This window comes from Anser brachyrhynchus (genome assembly GCF_964034855.1).
Source record: "Anser brachyrhynchus genome assembly, chromosome: 3".
NCBI lineage: Eukaryota > Metazoa > Chordata > Aves > Anseriformes > Anatidae > Anser > Anser brachyrhynchus.
This window is the reverse complement of record NC_137696.1, coordinates 90350800-90371215: the sequence shown is the minus strand read 5'-3', so window position 1 is coordinate 90371215 and position 20416 is coordinate 90350800. Positions and strand designations below refer to the sequence as shown.

At 38.8% G+C, this 20416-nt stretch overlaps 1 protein-coding gene across 3 annotated transcripts in view; it reads left to right on the top strand.

Annotated features, from left to right (window-relative positions):
- Window positions 1-20416, top strand: part of BCKDHB (branched chain keto acid dehydrogenase E1 subunit beta) — a 125628-nt gene that overhangs the window by 27127 nt on the left and 78085 nt on the right. For all 3 annotated transcript variants that reach the window (XM_080584826.1, XM_080584825.1, XM_080584824.1), the window contains exons 7-8: window positions 7569-7666; window positions 12484-12594. In XM_080584826.1, coding sequence (XP_080440952.1) covers window positions 7569-7666; window positions 12484-12594 — 209 coding nt within the window. The remainder of the gene's footprint in view (window positions 1-7568; window positions 7667-12483; window positions 12595-20416) is intronic.

The window sequence follows — 20416 nt, the reverse complement described above, 5'->3', positions numbered from 1 at the left end:
ACTAAAGCAACACTTATATTTTGCACATGTATTTCCATAGTCACAGCTAAATTGATAATGTAGCAAAAATCTTTATTTGCACTTGTTTTGCCTTTAGCTGTGTTTGGGGGGTTGTGTTTTGAGAGGAAGTATGAAAATCGGGTAAGAATTTCTAAGTTTGAATACAAGGATGAATATTTAGTCTGATTTATATTTAGTGAACTTTGGAAGTAGAATGCTTTGTACAGTCTTGTGTTTAAAAAAAGGGAGAAATAGAACTAAAAGGCATTATCCCATATCAAATTGAGTTGTGGAAATATAAACAAGACCAAGTCCATTTAAGTATGGGAGATATGTAGGCATTGAACAGTGAGCATTTAATAGTTAAAGAAACTAAACCATAATTCTTCCAAGGGCAAACTTAATGTTGTTAGCATGTTGATTTATGGATTTGCTTGAAGGCTTTTTTTAATGGAACAGGACAATATACGTTTCACAAAAGTTAAGCTGCTTTTGTTTTCGTGACTCTAGATATTAAAATAAATGGCCAGATTTGTGTTTATTTTTCCAAAATAGCTAAACATCATCACCATTATTACAAAGTTAGAACTTCTTTGAAGTGCTTCATTTCTAAACGTCTAGAAAATCTGCCCCTTAACTTCTTATGTTATTTGGAAGGAAGTGTGATTGCTGTTACTTTTTTCCTTTGTTTCAGTCATGCGATCTTTTTGGTTGAATGAGGTTTTATTCATTATACGTATCATTATGCATAACATATAAGAACAATTTGAAGATAATAGTGCATACGTTTATTGTAACGGTACACTTGTTATTTCCTTGGGACTGGAGAAGCTGTACTGACAACAGAGTGTAGAGTTAAAAAAAAAAATAAATTTGCAAGTGGAGATAGGCAGTGTCTGCGTGAGCAACTAATGAAATAGAACCCAAGCCTTCATTTACTTTCATCCTTCCTAATGTCATATAGTTTTGTATATCAACTGTTCTTAAATCTTTCAGTACAATTTATAAATTAAGTCTCTGAGTGGACTGAAGTTGGGTGAAAGACCAAATGTTCATACTTTTCTTTGGACCTTCTAACAAGACTTTTCCATTAGTGCATTCAATTTGTTAGGAAGTTTATCCTCTTTCTAAAGAAGAAAACCAAAGAAAAAGAAGGGAAGGAGTAAAAAAACAGGCATTAAAGCCACAGAAAAAGAGCAGAGTAACTTGGGAGCAAATACAATATTTGCTGGGGAGACTGCTGCTTTGCTTTTATGCTTTCGAAACAGAACTTGGATTCCAGTTAGCAATGTATTTTTAAAAGTGTGACTATTTTTAGAGTGACGTGATGAGCCCGAAGGGTGTCACATTAAGATCAGTGTGTTTTGAAAGCTTAGAGTAATTCAGCAATAAATGTCTCTGACTCTTTGTTTAGATGAAGTTGTTTGTACAATGAACTCAAGTATTAGAGTCCAGTTAAACAAACAAACAAACAAAAAAGAATTCATCTTCAAACATCCCTGCTGTTCTTTGGTTTTGGTATTTAGAAGTCACAATCACAGACTGCAGAGTTAATAAAATATTTGCTTTCATAGTGAAATGAATGAATTGCATCAAAAATATCACACAGCTATTGAGAATATATTGAGGTTTTTATGTATGAAGGGTTGACCTATAAAACAGTTGCTGGGTCTTCTAGTGAACATAAATGACTCAAGTGATTGAAATCTTGAGTGAAGATGTGCTAGACTAGCAGTTAGTGTGGTTTATATGCTGGTCAATAACCAACTATAGCATTGCTGCAAGATGATCTTAGTAATATCTGGAAGGTGTTGATTTTCCTCTATATTCTCATGGCCTGTTTTTCAGAGACATTACCTATATTTTTGTCTTAAGATTTCTAAGAACTTCAGTTTAATGATCTAGGCTGAAATTTATAGTACTTTTGTACTACCATGTGACAGTTACAATTGTGACTAGCTTCTATTCTTTCACTTTAAGACAATTTGTGATAGTTTTTGTATTTGTACGACATAAAGCAGGACTATTTTATTATGTGGAAGGGTTTTGATATTGTGTTCCTTCCCTCCTGCCCCTTCTACCCCTGCCCCCAAACCTTTCCTTCTGGCATCATCAACTCATTGTCCTGGTGGTTGAGCTGTTGTTGTAGGTTGGATCAGCATGAACCAGAGGAAAACAGTAGTGTCTGGGAGTTTGTCCTAGAAAATTAACTTCTTATAGTATTCCTTCCTGTTCTGCTGGCCATGGTCAGGGTTTCTTTTAATTCCACTACAGAAATGAATTGGCTTGATTAATTCGAAATGGACCAGGGTTTTCTTGATTTGGTCCAGACGCAGCAGCAGTAAAACACAAGCCTGATAAACAAGAACAGGATAATGGTGGAAGGAAGGATTTTAAAAATGCAACTGTCTTCTGTTTTGAGTAGATTTTTTTATTGATATTCCATGTCACTGTGTTCTTTCTAGTTAGAGAAAACGAATTCAGAATCGTGTTCACAGAGTTAGCTTTATCTACCTGTGTATTTCTTGTCTCTTTCTATTATTGTCTCGAAATACTACAGGGTCTTCCCAAAGCTGGGAACATACAAACATTCCAAAACAAGGAAGACAAAAATATATTAGATGTGCTCTGTTGCTTTATTAATCTTTTTTTTTTTTTTTTTTTAAGTTATTGACTTTTACAGGAAACTTCCACTTTATTGATATGCTTTCAGCAGAAAGGGTATAAATATTATAATATGCCCCACTCAAGACTGGGACTTCATTGTTTCAGTGACTAGAGATTATCATATACAGAGAAAAATCATTTTATTTCCATAATGATGGTTAAGATATTGAATAATGAATAATTTTTTCTAGCGTCCTGTGAGTAGACATACTTGCTGCAGAGGACTTCATGACCAATGTTACATTGGGTTTGTAGGGGTTTCGCTAGAAAAAAATAAGGTGTCAGGGGATAACATGAAGTAGTATTTGCTACCTGTACAATTAATGTAGATATTTAAGCTTTACCATTCTAGTCTAATGGATTTTTTCTCTCCCTATGAGGCCTCTAAATAGCTATAGATGATATTTTGCTTAATATCTTTGACATTTCAGCTGAAAATAGGCTGTAAGGTTGGGTAGTCTTTAAAACACAAGGTACCTATTCTTGTTCACATCTGTGGAAGTTACTAATGGTTTGTTTAAAAATAAATCAACAAAGCAAAATTATACTATTTGCTTCTGCCCCCAAGTATTGTTGCTGTTGTTGAAATTTGCTGTTGGATGCTAGTGCTGGAATATAAGAATACATATCTAGCTTAGGATGTGTAAAATGAAGTTGCTTTCTGAGCAGTGTGCCAGGTCATTTGGCTTCTTACAGAAGTTCTTGTGCAGAACCAAGCTTGTGAGTTTGCATTTGATGCATACTTTATCCAGTGAGCTATAACAGCCCACCAATTGCTGTCAAACTCTGTTTTCAGGTCCACTTACAATGTGCAGTTTGGGGGTTGCTGATAACAAAGCTTTTTTTTTTTTTTTTCCCCAAGATTCAAGTGTATATTTTTATAACAGTAAAGACATTCTACAAAAATAAATACTCTTTAAGTGTTATGAAACATATGTCTCATCTCCAAGGTAAAGCAGAGTTGTAGCACAAAATATTTCACTGTGACTATCACATTGACGTTGTGAATGAATATTATCAAAGACACTTCAAAATATTTTTTGGAATAATGGACTTAGCTGGATGTCTTCCTCAATGAACACAGATTTGTTTGTTCTTATATTTTGTGTGCTTATTCAGACATGAGGTAAAACTAATCATGTTTACAAAATAATCATTCATTTCTATATGAGTATTTGCTATCCAAACATGGCTTTGCCCACAGAAGATACAAGAATAGGCCTGAAGTCTTCAACTTAATCAGCCCTGGAACATCTTGATGTTCCCAGCATCTGAGAAGCAGCAGTACCACGAGCTGAAGGCTAAATGTTGGTCCTAAGTTTAAGCAAGCTTAGGTCTGAAATTGAAAATCCCTCTAAGAAAATCTCAGAAGCCATTTTGTAAATGCCTACTTAGGAGCTTCTGTATACTTGCAGGTTTGTTTTATTCACCCTGGGCCCTGTAAAAGACCTGTTAGTGCCAGTCCTGGCGCTGAGCACCTTGCTTGCTCCCTCGCTGCTGTCCCGCTGCCAGTAGCTGATTTTGGGGGGACACACCATTCCCACCCCAGTGGCTGGGGCCAAGACCCCCACTCTCTCCAGCAGCAGACCCTGTGGAGCAGGGGCACCTGCAGCCCCTGTCTGGCTTCTGTCCCTGGCCCAGTGTCTTGCCCGCTCACCTGTTTTACGCGTATCTGGCCCCTGTTATATTCCTTTCTGTTTAGTCCCATCTTGTTCCTCCCCAGTCCCCTTCCTGTGCACATTCCCTCCCCGGCTGGCAGAGTTCCACCCACCCTGCTCCAATGTCCTGGGCCTTCAGGCTTGCAAGCTCCCAGTGTGTTTGTAGTTTCTTGGTAGCCCATCAGTTGGTGTGGCTGACCAGCTTAGTTTCTGATCTGTTAAAGTTTGAGTCTCTGTGCATTTTGCTTATGGCTTCCCCCATTTCTATATCATCCTATTGAACAAGGTCCTCCATCAGATACACTTACAGAAATAAACATTGCCCCATTCCCCATAGCCTTATCAGTAAATGGCTGGGCAGCCTTGGTTCCTGTGGCTGCCTCCCTTATCCTTCGTTGGCCAGATTTATGTCTGTGGGTATTCGCGCATAGAACAAGAAAAAAGGGGAAGCCACGTCCTTTTGCAATGCAAAGGTCCTTATCCAGACACCCTTTCAGGGTGTCCTTCCACGTATCCTTACAGCAGTCATCAGAAGCTTTTGCGTATATTCATGTGTCTTGTATAAATTTAGAAAGCAGCAAGGAGATGCGAGCCTTTCTGAGAAAAAGTCCAGAGTTAAATACAAAAGTACACATACTGAGAGAATTCTGTTGCTGGTTAAATTATGAGATTATAATGTTACTGGAAGTGCCATGGTGACATCCCCCTAAATGTCAGAGATGCGAAGAAAATACCTGGATTAAAAAAAGGAAAAGGAGGCTTTGATTTATAAAAAGTAGTTAACAACCTGTGCAGTGTCAAGAGCACATAATCATTACGAACCAAAGGAGAAGATGAGTCACCTTGACATTATCAGGTTTAGACATCTTGTGGAGAACCTACTCTGATGTTTTTTGACCTTTTCAGTTTCATTTAATTGTACTATATGTGACATTGGTGGTGTAGAAATAAATATGACTTGCATCGGTGGTTGTTATAGAGACAAGACAGGTAAGATGAGAGAACACATGTTTTCCTTCTGCTGTTCAGACTGCTCTTTTAGAGGGAGCAACAGATGGTGCAGCCTCTTAAAATTAACTAGTGATGGCCCTCTTTCTCTGATTACAACTTTGTTATTTGCTTTATTTGAAATCTGCTTTTTAAATATTTGATTTAAAATATTTTTATGTTCAATAATAGTTGAGTAGGCTGCTTTGTATACAGACATCATTGTGTTTTGGTTAATTAGTAGGGAAGAAAATGCACAGAATAATTTCAGTGCTATTTTTCATCACTGTTAGTGGAGGGAGGAGTTTTGTAAAGGCAGGAGCTGAGCTCATTGAAAGGATTTTTTTTTTTCAGAATGGTTTAGCTATAATAAGAAATTAGTTAATTTTTGTAATTGTATGTTACATTTAATTTCCCTAAATGGATAAAACCATTACACAGAGAAGGAGCTCTTTTTGTATGACTTGCACATTCTAGGTCTTCCACTGGTGAATCCAACTCCCCTCCAGACCTTCATATTCGTGTCAGTTGCCTGGGTTTCCATGTGAAGGTCCTGTGGTATCTTTGTAGGGTTCTTGTTCTCCAGGTTTCGTGACAATCCCATGAAAAAGACAGTTATGTTATGCAAATTGGTTTCATTATATTTCAAAATCTTGCCTGTTTTTTGCCTGAGGGTTTTATGCCGTGCAAAATCTGGAGCAGCCTGGTCTGCTTTGCTGTCGACCAGTGATGTGCAGTGAGCAAGGGCTGGCTGTGCCTTTCCTGTCTGTCTTTCCCCACTACAGATTATTGTCCCCATTTGTTATTCAAAGGAATTGTTATAGGAAGGCACAGATCATTTAATACGTTCAGAATAATTGTCAGCAAATACGTGCGATTTTTGTGCTATGTTAAAAACCACTGTTTAAAACTGATTTTTTTTCTTGGCTGAATGGAAACATTATGAATTACATGAAAGAAGGTTCCTATTCTGTTATTAGTAATAATGGTCTAATTGATATCTATGCCTGCTCCGTGCCTGTTCAGGTAAAGTGAGATATCCCTAATGTAAACATAAGAAAAAAAACATTTTACTCAGGGTAAAACATAGGAACAGGTTGCCAAGAGAGGTTGTGGAGTCTTCTAACCATGGAAATACTGAAAACCTGACTCACCATGGCCATGAGCAACTGGTTCTCAGTGACCTTGCTGTGAGCAGAGAGCTTGGACTAAGTGAACCCCAGAACTTGCTTCCTACCTCAACCATCCTGTGATTCCGTGACATTTGTAGTGCTTGTTTGCCATCTCTGGAGAAAAAATAATAAATGCTGTAATTGTAATTTAGAAAACTATTCACCACTTGATTTATTAAAAACTTTTGTCCTAATATGTAAGCCAGGAAAGAACTAAAGTCATTTTACTTGTATTGGATCTGCTATACCAACTAGGGAAAATACAAGATGCTTAATTTTTCCTGCTGGAGTCGCTCAGTAGGATTCTTTATCATAACTTCAAGAAGCAACTTAGGTCATCATTGATTCTAAATACTAAAAACTGACCTAAGATATTTCCATCTGACAACTATTAAATGGATCTTAAGTTGAGTGGAACCACCTTCAGCAGTGGTCAGGAAAGGCATGATGCCTAGTTGTTTTCTAGTTACTCTAATTGTGATATATTTTTGGTCAACTAATAACATTTTCTTCAAAACAAAAATATTTGAGTCACTTAAAGCTGCTATAATCACAAGTTCCCGGTGGCAGTCTTTGTGTAGGTTCTGAAAATTGTATTTTCTACCACTTTAACATGAAACTGTGGAGCTTCATTCTTGGTAATATCAGGAGAGCAGACAAATTTTTTTTCTCGTCTGAGTATTAAGGTATGATTTCAAGGCTCTGATGCTTGTTTCACTGCATCAATTGCAGTCCGTGCTTGGGATTTTAATCAATTATAGCAGTGTCCATCTGCAAATCTGATGCTAATATCTTTGACTTGGGAAACAGCTGGATTTATTACTACAGTAGAGTATCTGTGTATCTTTTTGGTGTACTACACAAGATAAGTGAAACCTTACACTGAATGCTTTCAAGTGTACAATATAAATAAAAATATTTTTAATTACAGCTAAACATTTGAAATAAGAGATAATAATGTGATTTTGGTCTACTGTTTTAAATGGTATTACTATTTAAAAAATAGTGTATGTTTCTATGGCATAATACTGAATAGTAAAGGAATCTAATGCTTATTTTTTTCCCTTTGCTTTTATTTATTCAGTGGAACAAGTTCCCGTGGAGCCCTACAACATTCCACTGTCTCAAGCTGAGGTACTACAGCAGGGCAGTGATGTGACAATGGTTGCTTGGGGCACTCAGGTCAGTAAGGTTCCTCCGAGCTGTTTGTCATCCACCAAAGCTTAGGTTAAGGGTTAGGGGCTGTTTAAACAGCATTGTATTCGGACTCAGGTGCCAGACGATAAACTATGTGCATCTTCCATTGCTATAGGCTTGAATAAATGATTCCCTTTGTTTCTACTTACATGAAACCTGCTTTTTAATGAGTGAGTTTTTACTCATTTTTGGTTGAAGGTGACTCTGGAAATATGGAAGAGTTACCTCTACTGCAGGTTAATGATTTATCTACAATTATGCAAGTTACATGTTTAAGAATGTGGCAGTGGGATATGACTGAGGAAAGAAAAGGACAGTTGAAAGTAGTATGCTGGAAAAAAACATGGATTTTTACTGCAAGATTTAAAAAGTAGTGTAATCAGTCTGGGGTTGCCTTCATGCATAGAATTAAAAAAAAATATATAGGTAATTTCAAATTTTTAATGCTAATAGGGGTAGTTTTGCTTCTGACAGTTCATTTTCAAAGCTGTTCAAGAATATGATTCACCTCCCCCCGCTCCAATTAAGATGTGCAAATATTGACAAAAAAAGGTTTAAAAAAAGAGAGAAAGCCAAAAAATCAAAACAAACAACGAAAACAATAAAACAACAAAATACACATTCTTGTTCAAGGACTGTAGAAAACAAATTTTAGTCAACATTGGAATTACCAGAAAAATCTTTTTATTGTCTTTAACCTGTAATTTAGAAAATGGCTATTTTCCTGGCTTATTTATGTCTGGGAAACTGTTAGAGGAGGGAGTGTTATAACACTATATATCACAATAGCGTTAATCTGTGGGGTTGTCTTTTTGTTTTTTGCTCTTTCTTTGAAATTTGTAGTCTTCATTGATTTTCTGTGATGGATCAAGTAGTCAGAGGACAGGGAAACTCCTTTATATCTGTGGTTATTTCTACTAATCTTTGATACTTTGCACTGGTATTAAATTATAGACTCCTTCAATATCTTTACTTGTATTTATTTCTCTAGCAGAAACCAGTTTCTACTTTTTTCCTTGCTCTCTTTTGAAAGTATATGCTCGTTTTTCCTAGATACTTCATGCTCCATTTGGATGAAATCTTAGTGTTTGTCATAGTCCCCAAAACTGTAATGATAAATAACCATAAAGATGTTACGCTTTGAAGGTCACTTAAGTAATGGCTTGAAAGCTATCTATAGATATTAATGTCCTGAGTTTACCCAGTAGAATGGAGAAGGCTCAGAATGACGTACTTTCAAAATACGATGTGCTTTGGAGCTTGCAAAATATAAGCCAAGTGTTTAGACAGGCAGTTCTTTTGATGTGAATAGTAATAGGACAGATGTGCAGCCCTAATCCAAATTTAGGATCTGACCAAACCATGTCTGTGGCCAAATGATGCAGCATGGGGGAGTGCTACTTAGTGCTCCTGCCTCTATTCAGGAATTGTTGGGCAGAAGTATGAGCATGTACATCACATGGAAGGTGTGTACTGTGCTGGTTTACACAACTGTTGAGCATACCTCTATACAGATGCTTATCCCATAAACAGAAAATCCAGCATGTTTTGGACGTGTCAGACTTCTGCAGGTCAAATATGTTCAGTAAGTTTGTGCTGAGGGTGTTTGTAGGCTCTGTGCATAAACTTGGAACTTGATTGTCGCATATGCAGTAGGTCCAACAAATCCAGAGCTCATTTTCAATAAGCAGAAAGTGATTGCACACACACAGTGGTTACTTCTTATATGATTCTTGCATGCTAAGTAGTTGCTTGGCAGCTGCTGCTCTGGCGCGGTTATCTTTTGCTTGCTTTCCTGAGTGGTACTAAAGGAGGTCAGTAAAGGCTTTTAGTTCCTCTCCAGTTGTGCCCTGTGTTTTACGGTCATTAACTAATCCTTATCCCCTGTGAACTAGGTAAACATTTTCGCTTATGTATCGTAGAAACGGCAAAAACATCCTTCCCATCATGGGTCAGGTTGAAAAATCGCAAACCTTGTACAGTCACTGATGTATTACAAATCTAAACCAAAGCACTGCAGGCTAATTCTTTTTACTGTTATAATACTTGTATTGTGATTTATCTTTAAAATCATAGAATCATTAAGGTTAGAAAAGACCTCCAAGATCATCTGGTCCAACCATCCCCCAACCACCAATATTACCCACTAAACCATGTCCCTAAGTGCCCCAAATAGTCCTTTGGTGTTCATATTTGTGTCATGTAGATTCATGTTCAAATCCTTAATCAGCTTGTTTTACCATAGATTTCTATTCCATGTGAAATTTAATGCTGCCCTTTGATCCCCAGGCAGCTGACACCATCTTGCCATGTCCATATTGTTACATGCTGTTGCCTTCCAGACCAAGGTGACCTCATCCAAACTGCTTGTCGGGGATGGTCCTTGGCTTCCCACCACTGAACTGGGCCTAGCAGTTGCTCGAGGGAGCTCAGCTACCTCAGTCCAAACCTGTGTTAGGAAGCGTTCCAACCCTCTGACAATAAGGACAATATCAGAATCTATTGATAATGCCATATCAGGAAACTCTGTTTTAGCTTCTTACAAGCAAATACTTCTCAATTAGATATTTCTGGAGAATAATCTGAGCTGTTATCAGGGTGCTTATGTTTAGTGCTGGAGCATTTGCTTGCTTGTGCTTGTTTCAATGCTTACAACGCATTTTGCTTTAAAAAAAAAGTTGTATAACATCATACATATAACAATTTTAAATGCATACAGTATTGCTTGCTTTTTTGTTCATGTTATAACATACTTTATGAAAAGGATGCTAATAGACATGGGCTGTTTTACATCTCTTTTAAGAAGCTCATACATGTGCTGCTAAATAGACCCCTTGGCTGGTGGATAGTGAATGATTTGTATTCTAATTCGGTGCAAACCTCCTGCTTAGAAGGGAATTATTTTTTGTTGTGGTGAAACTTTAATTATAATAATTAGATAATGTGACATTTGGAATGTTGGTATTAAATTGTGTTGGAAGACCAATGAGTGGTCGTATGGTCATATTAGTGCCGGTACGCTTTGTCGATAGGGGGTCAGGACTAGATATTTATGGGTAATTTTTATTTATGTGGTATTTGCTATCTTTCCTAACTGTTCATAAGATAATGCTTTTGAAAGGAGATGATCATTTGGTAATCTATTGCACTTCCAGTAGGTGGTAGTAAATGCAGTTACTAGGACTATTTTTGTATGTAATGCTTTTTGCAGGATTTCATGTGACTGCTGTGTTAAAATACATCATTCTGATATTTGGATTTTTTAGTTGTAGTTCTCAGAAAAGCTTATCCTAAAACCCAATCAGACTACAACTATAAAATAGTAAGGTCTGATACTGTTAACTGAAATACTTTTCTAGAAAGTAACAATTTTGTTTTCAGTGATCCTTCATTGAAGTTTTTTTTTTTTTGAAGTAGTGCTAAAATACTGCAAATAAGTAAGTAAGTAAGTAAGTAGTAAATTAGAATATTGAACTGAGTATCACAGAATCACAAAATCATCTAGGTTGGAAGAGACCTCCAAGATCATCTAGTCCAACCTCTGACCTAACACTAACAAGTCCTCCACTAAACCATATCACTAAGCTCTACATCTAAACGTCTTTTAAAGACCTCCAGGGATGGTGACTCATCCACTTCCCTGGGCAGCCCATTCCAATGCCTAACGACCCTTTTGGTTAAGAAGTCTTCACCAGCTTCGTTGCCCTTCTCTGGACTCGCTCGAGCACCTCCATGTCCTTCTTGTAGCGAGGGGCCCAAAACTGAACACAGTACTCGAGGTGCGGCCTCACCAGAGGCGAGTAAAGGGGACAATCACTTCCCTAGACCTGCTGGCCACGCTGCTTCTTATGCAGGCCAGGATGCTGTTGGCCTTCTTGGCCACCTGAGCACACTGCTGGCTCATATTCAGCCAACTATCAACCAATACTCCCAGGTCCTTCTCTGCCAGGCAGCTTTGCAACCACTCATCTCCCAGCCTGTAGCGCTGCTTGGGGTTGTTGTGCCCCAGGTGCAGGACCCGGCACTTGGCCTTGTTGAACCTCGTACAGTTGGCCTCAGCCCATCGGTCCAGCCTATCCATATCCTCCTGCAGAGCCTTCCCACCCTCAAGCAGATCGACACATGCGCCTAACTTGGTGTTGTCTGCAAACTTACTGAGGGTGCACTCGATCCCCTCATCCAGATCATCGATAAAGATATTAAAGAGGACCGGCCCCAGTACTGATCCCTGGGGGACTCCACTAGTGACCGGCCTCCAACTGGATTTGACTCCATTCACCACAACTATTTGGGCCCGGCTACCCAGCCAGTTTCTAACCCAACGAAGCATACGCCAGTCCAAGCCAAGAGCAGCCAGTTTCTTGAGGAGAATGTTGTGGGAAATGGTGTCAAAAGCCTTACTAAATTCAAGGTAGAGCACCTCCACAGCCTTTTCCTCATCCACCAAGTGCGTCACTTTGTCATAGAAGATCAGGTTTGTCAAGCAGGACCTGCCCTTCATAAACCCATGCTGACTGGGCCTGATCACCTGGTTGCCCTGCAAGTGCCGCGTGATGACACTCAAGATAATCTGCTCCATGAGCTTCCTTGGCACTGAGGTCAAACTAACAGGCCTATAGTTTCCCAGGTCAACCTTCCGGCCCTTCTTGTAGATGGGTGCCTGTTGCATTACTAAATAAAAAGCTTTCTGCTAAACATGCAGGTAATATGTTAAATCACTGTATATGTTCCGTATGAGTTAATTTAGAACATCTTAAAAAGAACTTAAATGTTAGCTTGGTGATAATAAGTTGCTTTTTCAGGTACATGTGATCAAAGAAGTGGCAGCAATGGCTCAAGAAAAGCTTGGTGTGTCCTGTGAAGTTATTGATCTGAGGACCATCTTACCCTGGGATACAGAGACTGTTTGCAAGGTAAGAAAATGATGAATGTTAATTTTGAAACAAAAAAAACCCTACTGTTAACAACAATTTAAATGCAAATAATTATGACTTTGTAAATTTTTTTTTACGGTCTAAATTTTTGTATTGATTTATGTAAGTTTGATCTTCAGTTGAAGTGTTTTCATTGTTTGTTTCTGATGTACTTTATGTTACTTGGATGTACTTTCTATCTGTAAAAAATGAAATGCGTTGAGCTGTAGCCATCAATATGAAGACATGAATCAATATGAACTTTGGCAGTAACTGGTAATTTTTTACATTATTTCGATTATTTCTCCTAAATCCTTTATAAGCGTTTCTGGACAACTAAAATTAATCACAATTTTAGGTATTTTTTTCCCTCTTCTTTAAAGATTAGAGCTGTCATGCAATGAAGACAAAGTATCTATCTGAAAGAACAGTTAAGTCTGTTTCATTGGATTGGATCTGCATGGAAATGCAATGAGGAAAGAAATGCAGATGTGCACAGGAAATGTGGAGCTGTATTTGTACAATATTTTGCATATATGAACTTTAAAAATAGATATTCTCTGAAGATTTTGAGCATATTTTCAATCCTGAACATCTTTGAAAGCAATTGTGGTATAAATAAAAAGATGTAACAGATATACCTGTTGTTTTAGATCTATTAATTGTGTTTTTTTTTTTTTAATTAAGAATTAAAAGAGAATTATTTCTAGAGAAATATAGTGAACATTGGCTATGCAGTTCATATATTTATTATAATAAATGTCAAATAGTAAATGTTTTTAGTGTTGCTTTGACATTAGTATGTATGCAGGCTGCCCAGTCTGGTGGGAGAAATGTTAAATTATCTTTTTCTATAGATCTTGTCTGTTCTGTTGAACTGGAAATAATCAGTAGTTTGCAGTTGGTACTATGCAACACTTGTATCCTAAGCAGCTTTTAAGGTAGGTTAAAGAGGACAAAAATGTTTTTACAAATATATTAACAGCAAGAGAAGGGCCAAGGAGAATCTCCATCCTTTACTGGATGCGGTAGGGAACATGACTACTATGGTTAAGGAAAAGGCTGAGGTTCTCAATGCCTTATTTACAACAGTCTTTAATAGTCGGATCAGCACCTTGGGGTACTCAGCCTCCCTAACTTGATGTCTGGGATGGGGAGCAGAAGAAACCCCCCACGATTCAGGTGGAAACAGTTAGAAACCTGCTACCCCACCTGGACTGTCACAAGTCCATGGGGACAGATGGGATCTACCTGAGGGTGCTGAGGAAGCTGGCAGATGTGATTGCTGGGCCACTTTCCATTACCTATCAGTGGTCATGGTCATCTGGAGAGGTCCCAGATGACTGGAGACTTGCTAATGTGATGCTCATCTGTAAGAAGAGTCGTAAGAGGAACCGGAGAGCTACAGGCCTATCAACGTGATCTTGGTGCCAGGAAAGGTGATGGAACAGGTCATCTTGAGTGCAGTCACACAGCATGTGCGGGACACCCTGGGGATCAGGCCCAGTCAGCATGGGTTCATGAAAGACAAGTCCTGCCTGACCAACCTCATCTCCTTCTATGACTGGGTGACCCGCCTGGTGAATGAGAGAAAGGCTGTTGACGTAGTCTACCTAGACTTCAGTGATGCCTTTGACACAGTCTTCCACAGGATTCTCCTGGAGAAGCTGGTAGCCCATGGCTAGGACAGGTACACTCTTTGCTGGGTTAAAAACTAGCTGGATGGCTGGGCCCAGAAAGTAGTGGTGAAAGGAGTGAAATCCAGCTGGTGACTGGTCACCAGTGGTGTTCCCCAGGGGTCGGTGTTGGGGCCCATCCTCTTTAATATCTTTATTGATGATTTGTATGAGGGAATTGAGTGCACCTTAAGTAGGAAGTTTGTAGATGACACTAAGCTGGGGGGAAGTGTCAATCTGCCAGAGGGTAGGAAGGCCCTGCAGAGGGACCTGGTTGTGTTGGGTCGATGGGCAGAGGCCAATGGGATGAGGTTCAACATGGCTAAGTGCCAGGACTTGCACTTTGGCCACAACAACGCCATGCAGCGCTACAGGCTTGGGGCAGAGTGGCTCGAAAGCTGTGTAGAGGAAAAGGATCTGGGGGTGTTGGTCGATGCTCGCCTGAACATGAGCCAGCAGTGTGCACAGGTGGCCAAGGAGGCCAACGGCATCCTGGCTTGTATCAGGAATAGTGTAGGCAGCAGGACCAGGGAGGTGATTGTCCCCCTGTACTCTGTTCTGGTGAGGCCGCATCTCGAGTGCTGTGTTCAGCTTTGGACCCCTCACTACAAAAAGGACATGGAGGCCCTGGAGTGAGTCCAGAGAAGGGCTACGAAGCTGGTGAAGGGCCTGGAACACACGTCCTGTGAGGAGCAGCTGAGGGCACTGGGGTTGTTTAGTCTGGAGAAGATGAGGCTTATTGCTCTCTACAACTACCTGAAAGGAAGGTGTGGGGAGCTGGGGGTGGGCCTCTTCTCGCAGGTAACTAGTGATAAGAAAAGAGGAAATGCCCTCAAGTTGTGCTGGGGAGGTTTAGGTTGGAAATGAGGAGACATTTCTTCTCAGAAAGAGCAGTCAGGCATTGGGACGGGTTGCTCAGGGAGGTGGTGGAGTCACCGTCCCTGGGGGTGTTCAAGGAAAGGTTGGACCTGGTGCTTAGGGACAGGGTTTAGTGGGTGATACTGGTGGCAGGTGGGTGGTTGGACCAGATGATCTTGAAGGTCTTTTCCAACCTTAATGGTTCTATGATTCTGTAATTTCTAACATAAGTAGAAAGATGGAAATGATAGTTGTAGCTGCTTGCTGTAACCTGAGGCCAAGAGGAACCAAGAGGAACTTCTTGATGCAGTTGATGAAAATGGCAGTGGCTTTCAGAGTCAATTCCAGCAACAGGACTTGCTGTACTTCACTTATTCTCGTCCTGAGATTCCATCATCAGGGACCAAGAGAGTGTGATAGAAAAGGTGACCATATCAGAGAGTCCTGGGCTGTCCATGAGTCTGTGTGTGGGATTTTAATAGGTAATGGGATTGGTTTTACAGCAGTCCCAACCAATAAGCAAATTATCTGTTGTGACAGGGCAGCACTTTGCCTCAGAGTCTTACTTATGTCAGTCTCCGCTTTCTTAAGCATTTTTTATGTTTTTCATTACATTACGTATGTTAGATATGTCTTTCCTTTGCATATGACAGGAGGAGATAAGGGTGGTATATGTAATAAGCTGCAGCCGTTCTGCTGGTGCTGGGATGCAGGGTCTTCCGTCGATGAGCGATCTGTGCTGTGGTCTTATCAGAGAGCAGGAAGGACTTTGTGTTTTACTCACACATCCCTCTGTTTTACTGCTGGGAGTGGTGTCCTTTGTTCTCAGTACAGGCTGTTTTTAGTCCTTGTTCTGCTGCTGCATTCAATTCCTGTGCACATACACTTCCACTCACATTTCGTTCATACTGACCTTAACATTTCCGTTCCAATTCTCTACATTATCACGATTCTTCTGTCTGTTGGCTCTTTCTAGAAGGCAGGAAGCCTTATCTAACTTCTTGTAGGCTATCTTCTTGTTCCTAATCATGTGCCAGAAGTTTGGCACAGACTTTTAAAGGACATGTGTTGCCTGTGGGTTAAAGTCATTAAGCTGTAATAAAGGAACTGAATTTTATCAAGTTGTATGCATTTGCCTATCTGATATGTTTTAATCTGCAGGTTTATTTTATTCTTATACTTAAGAAATGTTACATTTTTATAATCACAAGGAAATATTTCACTGAATTTTCCTTATCTGTGTATTTTTAAAAAAAAAAAAATCCAGGTGTCTTCATGGTGGGTCTCAGGGAATAAGCAGGCCTCAACCTTAACTTATTAATTTTTACTATATGCAGTAATAAGATAACTTTAACACTGAAATTTTCAATGCAGGTATTTAAAAATGAACTACTTTACTTAACTGAAAATATATGCAACATTAAGACTGATTTGACAAGGGTGGTGTAGGCATGAAGATGAATGGACTGACACGGTTACTGCTTTGGAGATGAGCAGTAATGTGTCAATTTTCACTGCAAATATAACTGCCTAGTCTGCTTTCTATAGATACTTTTTTATATATAAAGTTGTCATCAAAATACATATTCCATAGAACTTTGAGAAGTTGTACTTAACTACTGCCACCAGAGGCCTCTTTTTAGCCAAGTTAAGCAGCTGCTTTGACTTTGCACTGCTCCTGTCAGCGTGTTTACGAGCGTATGGCTCTGAGTGAGACGTAAATAAAATAAATGTGGATAATAATATGGTGAAACATAAATAAGAATTTGCGAAGAATTTTTCAAGATTCTGATATTATGTTCAGCTTTGAAATAGGTTACCGTTTGTCATCTGCACGAGGAGGAGATAAGGATATTGAAGTTTGAGCTAGTGACACTAGCTCATGAGTTATTCTAGAGGATGGGTATCTCCTGAGGGTCATTCATCTCAGCTGTTTCTTCAGCCCATTGTTGGTTGAAATAGTGGCCTCTAGAAATGTCTTGGGTTAAAAAAAAAAATAAAAAAAATTAAGAGAGTCCTGATTGGTGTGTGTAGTGTAAAGTCAGATGAGATAAATCCCAGTCATTGTTTGGCTGGGTGACAAAGGAATCAGGGAGTTTCCCTGTTTAAAATTATCAGGAATCTCTTTGCTAGAACAGAAACAAAGAATCTGTGTGAGTGTGTGTCTATGTATATATTCATATAGATTCAATTTCTTTATGTAGGCTTCATTGCCGTTTAACTTGGGAAAGCTTCTTGTAAAATGTGAGGTGCTTCTTTACTTGTAGGAAAAGGATGGAGTTCCTTGCCCCTGAAAATTTATCAAACCTGTTCCAAGATTCCCTAGCATTCTTAAAAAATGGCATTCTTGCTCTGGATCAAGAGAAGTAATTCATTTTGCACGTTGAAAACTAAAAAAAAAAGATGCAGGAAATAATTCTAAGTCTCTTGAGTTACTCTGTTGCTTTTTACAGGAGTTCAGACAGGTAAAAAAGAAAAATCAAACTGCATAAAATATAGTATATTCCTTAGTTGTCTATATTTAATCAGGAATTGTCATTTTGAACAAATTTCAAACAGTTGAAATGATGATTGCTGTGGATATGTTGTTTGATAGTTGTATGTTGCTCAGTGCTGTGAAAGGTTGATGTAAGATCTCTTCTGAACTTCATATCTAGGTGTTCATGTGCTTAGAAAACTAGTTTCTGAAGTGATATTTTTCTGAATTTTATGAAGTTTTGTTTTTTTTTTTTTTTTTCCAGAGAATCTTTTTTGAAGATACTGACTTCTTATTTTCTTTTGGTGATGACAAAAAATGTTTTTAAATATATTGCTTTTAATTTCTAGTTTTATGATTAAGTTTGAACTAGTGTGGATGTCATGATTCCATGAGCATGGATTTAGCTTCTCAGGAGATTCAGATCATGGTGAAAGTGTCAGTAGTTGAGTCTATCAGATAAATTTTGGTGTCTTTGCACTGTAGAGACTTTTAATAAAGCACAGTATCCTGAAGATGAAGACAAGAACCTGGGACCTTTTCGTTTTTGTGGTGCCCTCCTTATAGGAATTGTCACATTCCCTCTTGCTTTCTCTGACCGTGTGCTAATTCTGTGCAATTTAGGGGAATAACATCACTGGAATATGAGCAAGCTGATCCCCCTGTTTTATGCTATAGTTTGTTAACAAGGTCACACCTCAGGGAGACAGTAGGTTGGGAACTGATAAGGCATTGAATCCAGGTCTTGCCCCTCTGGAACTTGTGCCTTTATCACCATCTCTAGGTGAAGAGCTGAGTAGCTCACAAGCTTTTGTCCTCAGGGCTGTGAGTTCAGTGTCAGCAGATTTTAAGCATGCTTGTAACATTCTCTGAACTCTTGCAACTGTAAACAGGCTTCTTTAAAGTGTATGTGCTGCCTTTGCTGCTTATTTAGGAAATGTTAACAGTGAAAACTGTCTTTAAGTTACCGATCCCCTTGTCTATATATACGTTCTCAAAACACTATGTAATTTCAAGGTTTAGTGAAAAATTTGGTAAGATTCCTGTTTATTCTGAAAGTCTTCACTGATTTCTGACTAAAGGTCTTGCTTTATATCCCAAGGCTGGCATATGAGTGATACAGTGGTTATGATTGAAAGAGAACAGTTAGTTCTCCTTCGAGTGGGTTGCTTTTTCTGAGAGAGAGAGAAGGATGCATTTCCTGTGCTTATTCTAACATCAGCATCTTATTTTGATGTCTTACTTCATGTACAGAGGAGCTGGGATCGGGAGTGATCTCTCCCCTTTATACATTCAACTGGAAATGCAAACACACAAAACTAACGTGCTTCTCAACATAGGAGGCAGATAACCAAACCTCTGCCTTGACCATGTTCTGTGACTCCCCAGCTGGTGCAGGTGCCTGCAGACTTCCACGTTTAGTGCAGCCACAGCAAAGATGTTGATTACAGTACAGATTGGTAATGATCTACTACTTGACTGATCAGCTGCATTCATATTGGCATAGCAATCTGTCATGAAGGGTGCTGTTCCAGAAACTGAAATATGAGTTGTATATCTAATATCTATTAAAAATTGTTTCTTTTTAACCTACAAAACTGTTTAAAGATGCTTTTCTTCCTTCCTTCCAGAAATTATGCTTTCAGATGATTTTTTTTTCTCCTTCATTATGCTTAACAGATTTACTTTGAAGGGTTGGAGAGATTAGACTGTGTGGATTTTCCTGTCTCTGAACTGTTGGATGGTGTAGTACTGATTAAAAAGCCAATAGCACACATCCCAGTGCTTCCCTGGTCACACTGGGGGGTCAAATTTCGTGGCTGTATTATTATTATTTTGTATTGAAAAGCCTGTGCTATTGGAAGTGGGAAATGTAGCTCAGGATTAAGTACTCCTAAAGGACTGTACATGTTATTCTATTTTATTCATCCTATATTGAATCAAGCGTGCTATTTACACTTTAAATTAATTACAATCAAATTGTTCAGTAGATTTCACTTTGGTAAGAGAAAATTCACAAATGGGCTTTTTTTTTTTCTTATGTATTATTTAGAAGGCAAGTATTTGCCATGTATATTGATGAAGATTTGCATTTATTACTTAATTAGTCATCCTGTTTCTGAACAGTTCCTCCTGTAATGCAAAGAAATGCTGCAAATTGTTCCTTTATGACTTAGTAATGAAGGCTCTATAAACTGAATTACAGTTTTAAAGGCCTGTGGGTTAGTGTGAGCTTGCATAACTGGGATATGACTTTGTGCATTTTGCAGGAAAATATGGGTGTCTTTGCAGAAATGTAGTTTATAGATTGACGTTATCAGTGATAGCAACTGTGAACTTGATTTAAAGAATCAATATAACGTAATACAGTCTAATACAGAAAAGTGAAGGGGCGTATGTTCATCTGTGCACTTGGGTTGCTTTGCTCTTTTCTTGAAGAGGCTTTGCAGACCTCCCAACAGGTCAACATAAATGCTCAGCAGTCTGGAAACCGTCTGCACTCGCTGGCAAGAGCAAATCTGAGTGGAAGAGAAAGGAGCAGGAGTGGGAGCTAGCAGATAACAGCACCACAGAGTGGATTAGGGCAAATCATGTGCATGTTTTCCATCAACAGTATTTGATGAGAGCGGTTTTCTACAGTGTGCATTAGAGCCTTCTCCTTAATGCACAGGTAGCATTTTTGCTGGCCATTGTCATCAAAGTGAATGAATAATTATAAGCAGTAGATACTCGGTGTCCTATATTTAATAGGCAGTATGTTCTGGCAGACCTAGTGGTCTACCAGCTTGTTCTTCCCATTCCTTTAAGTTTA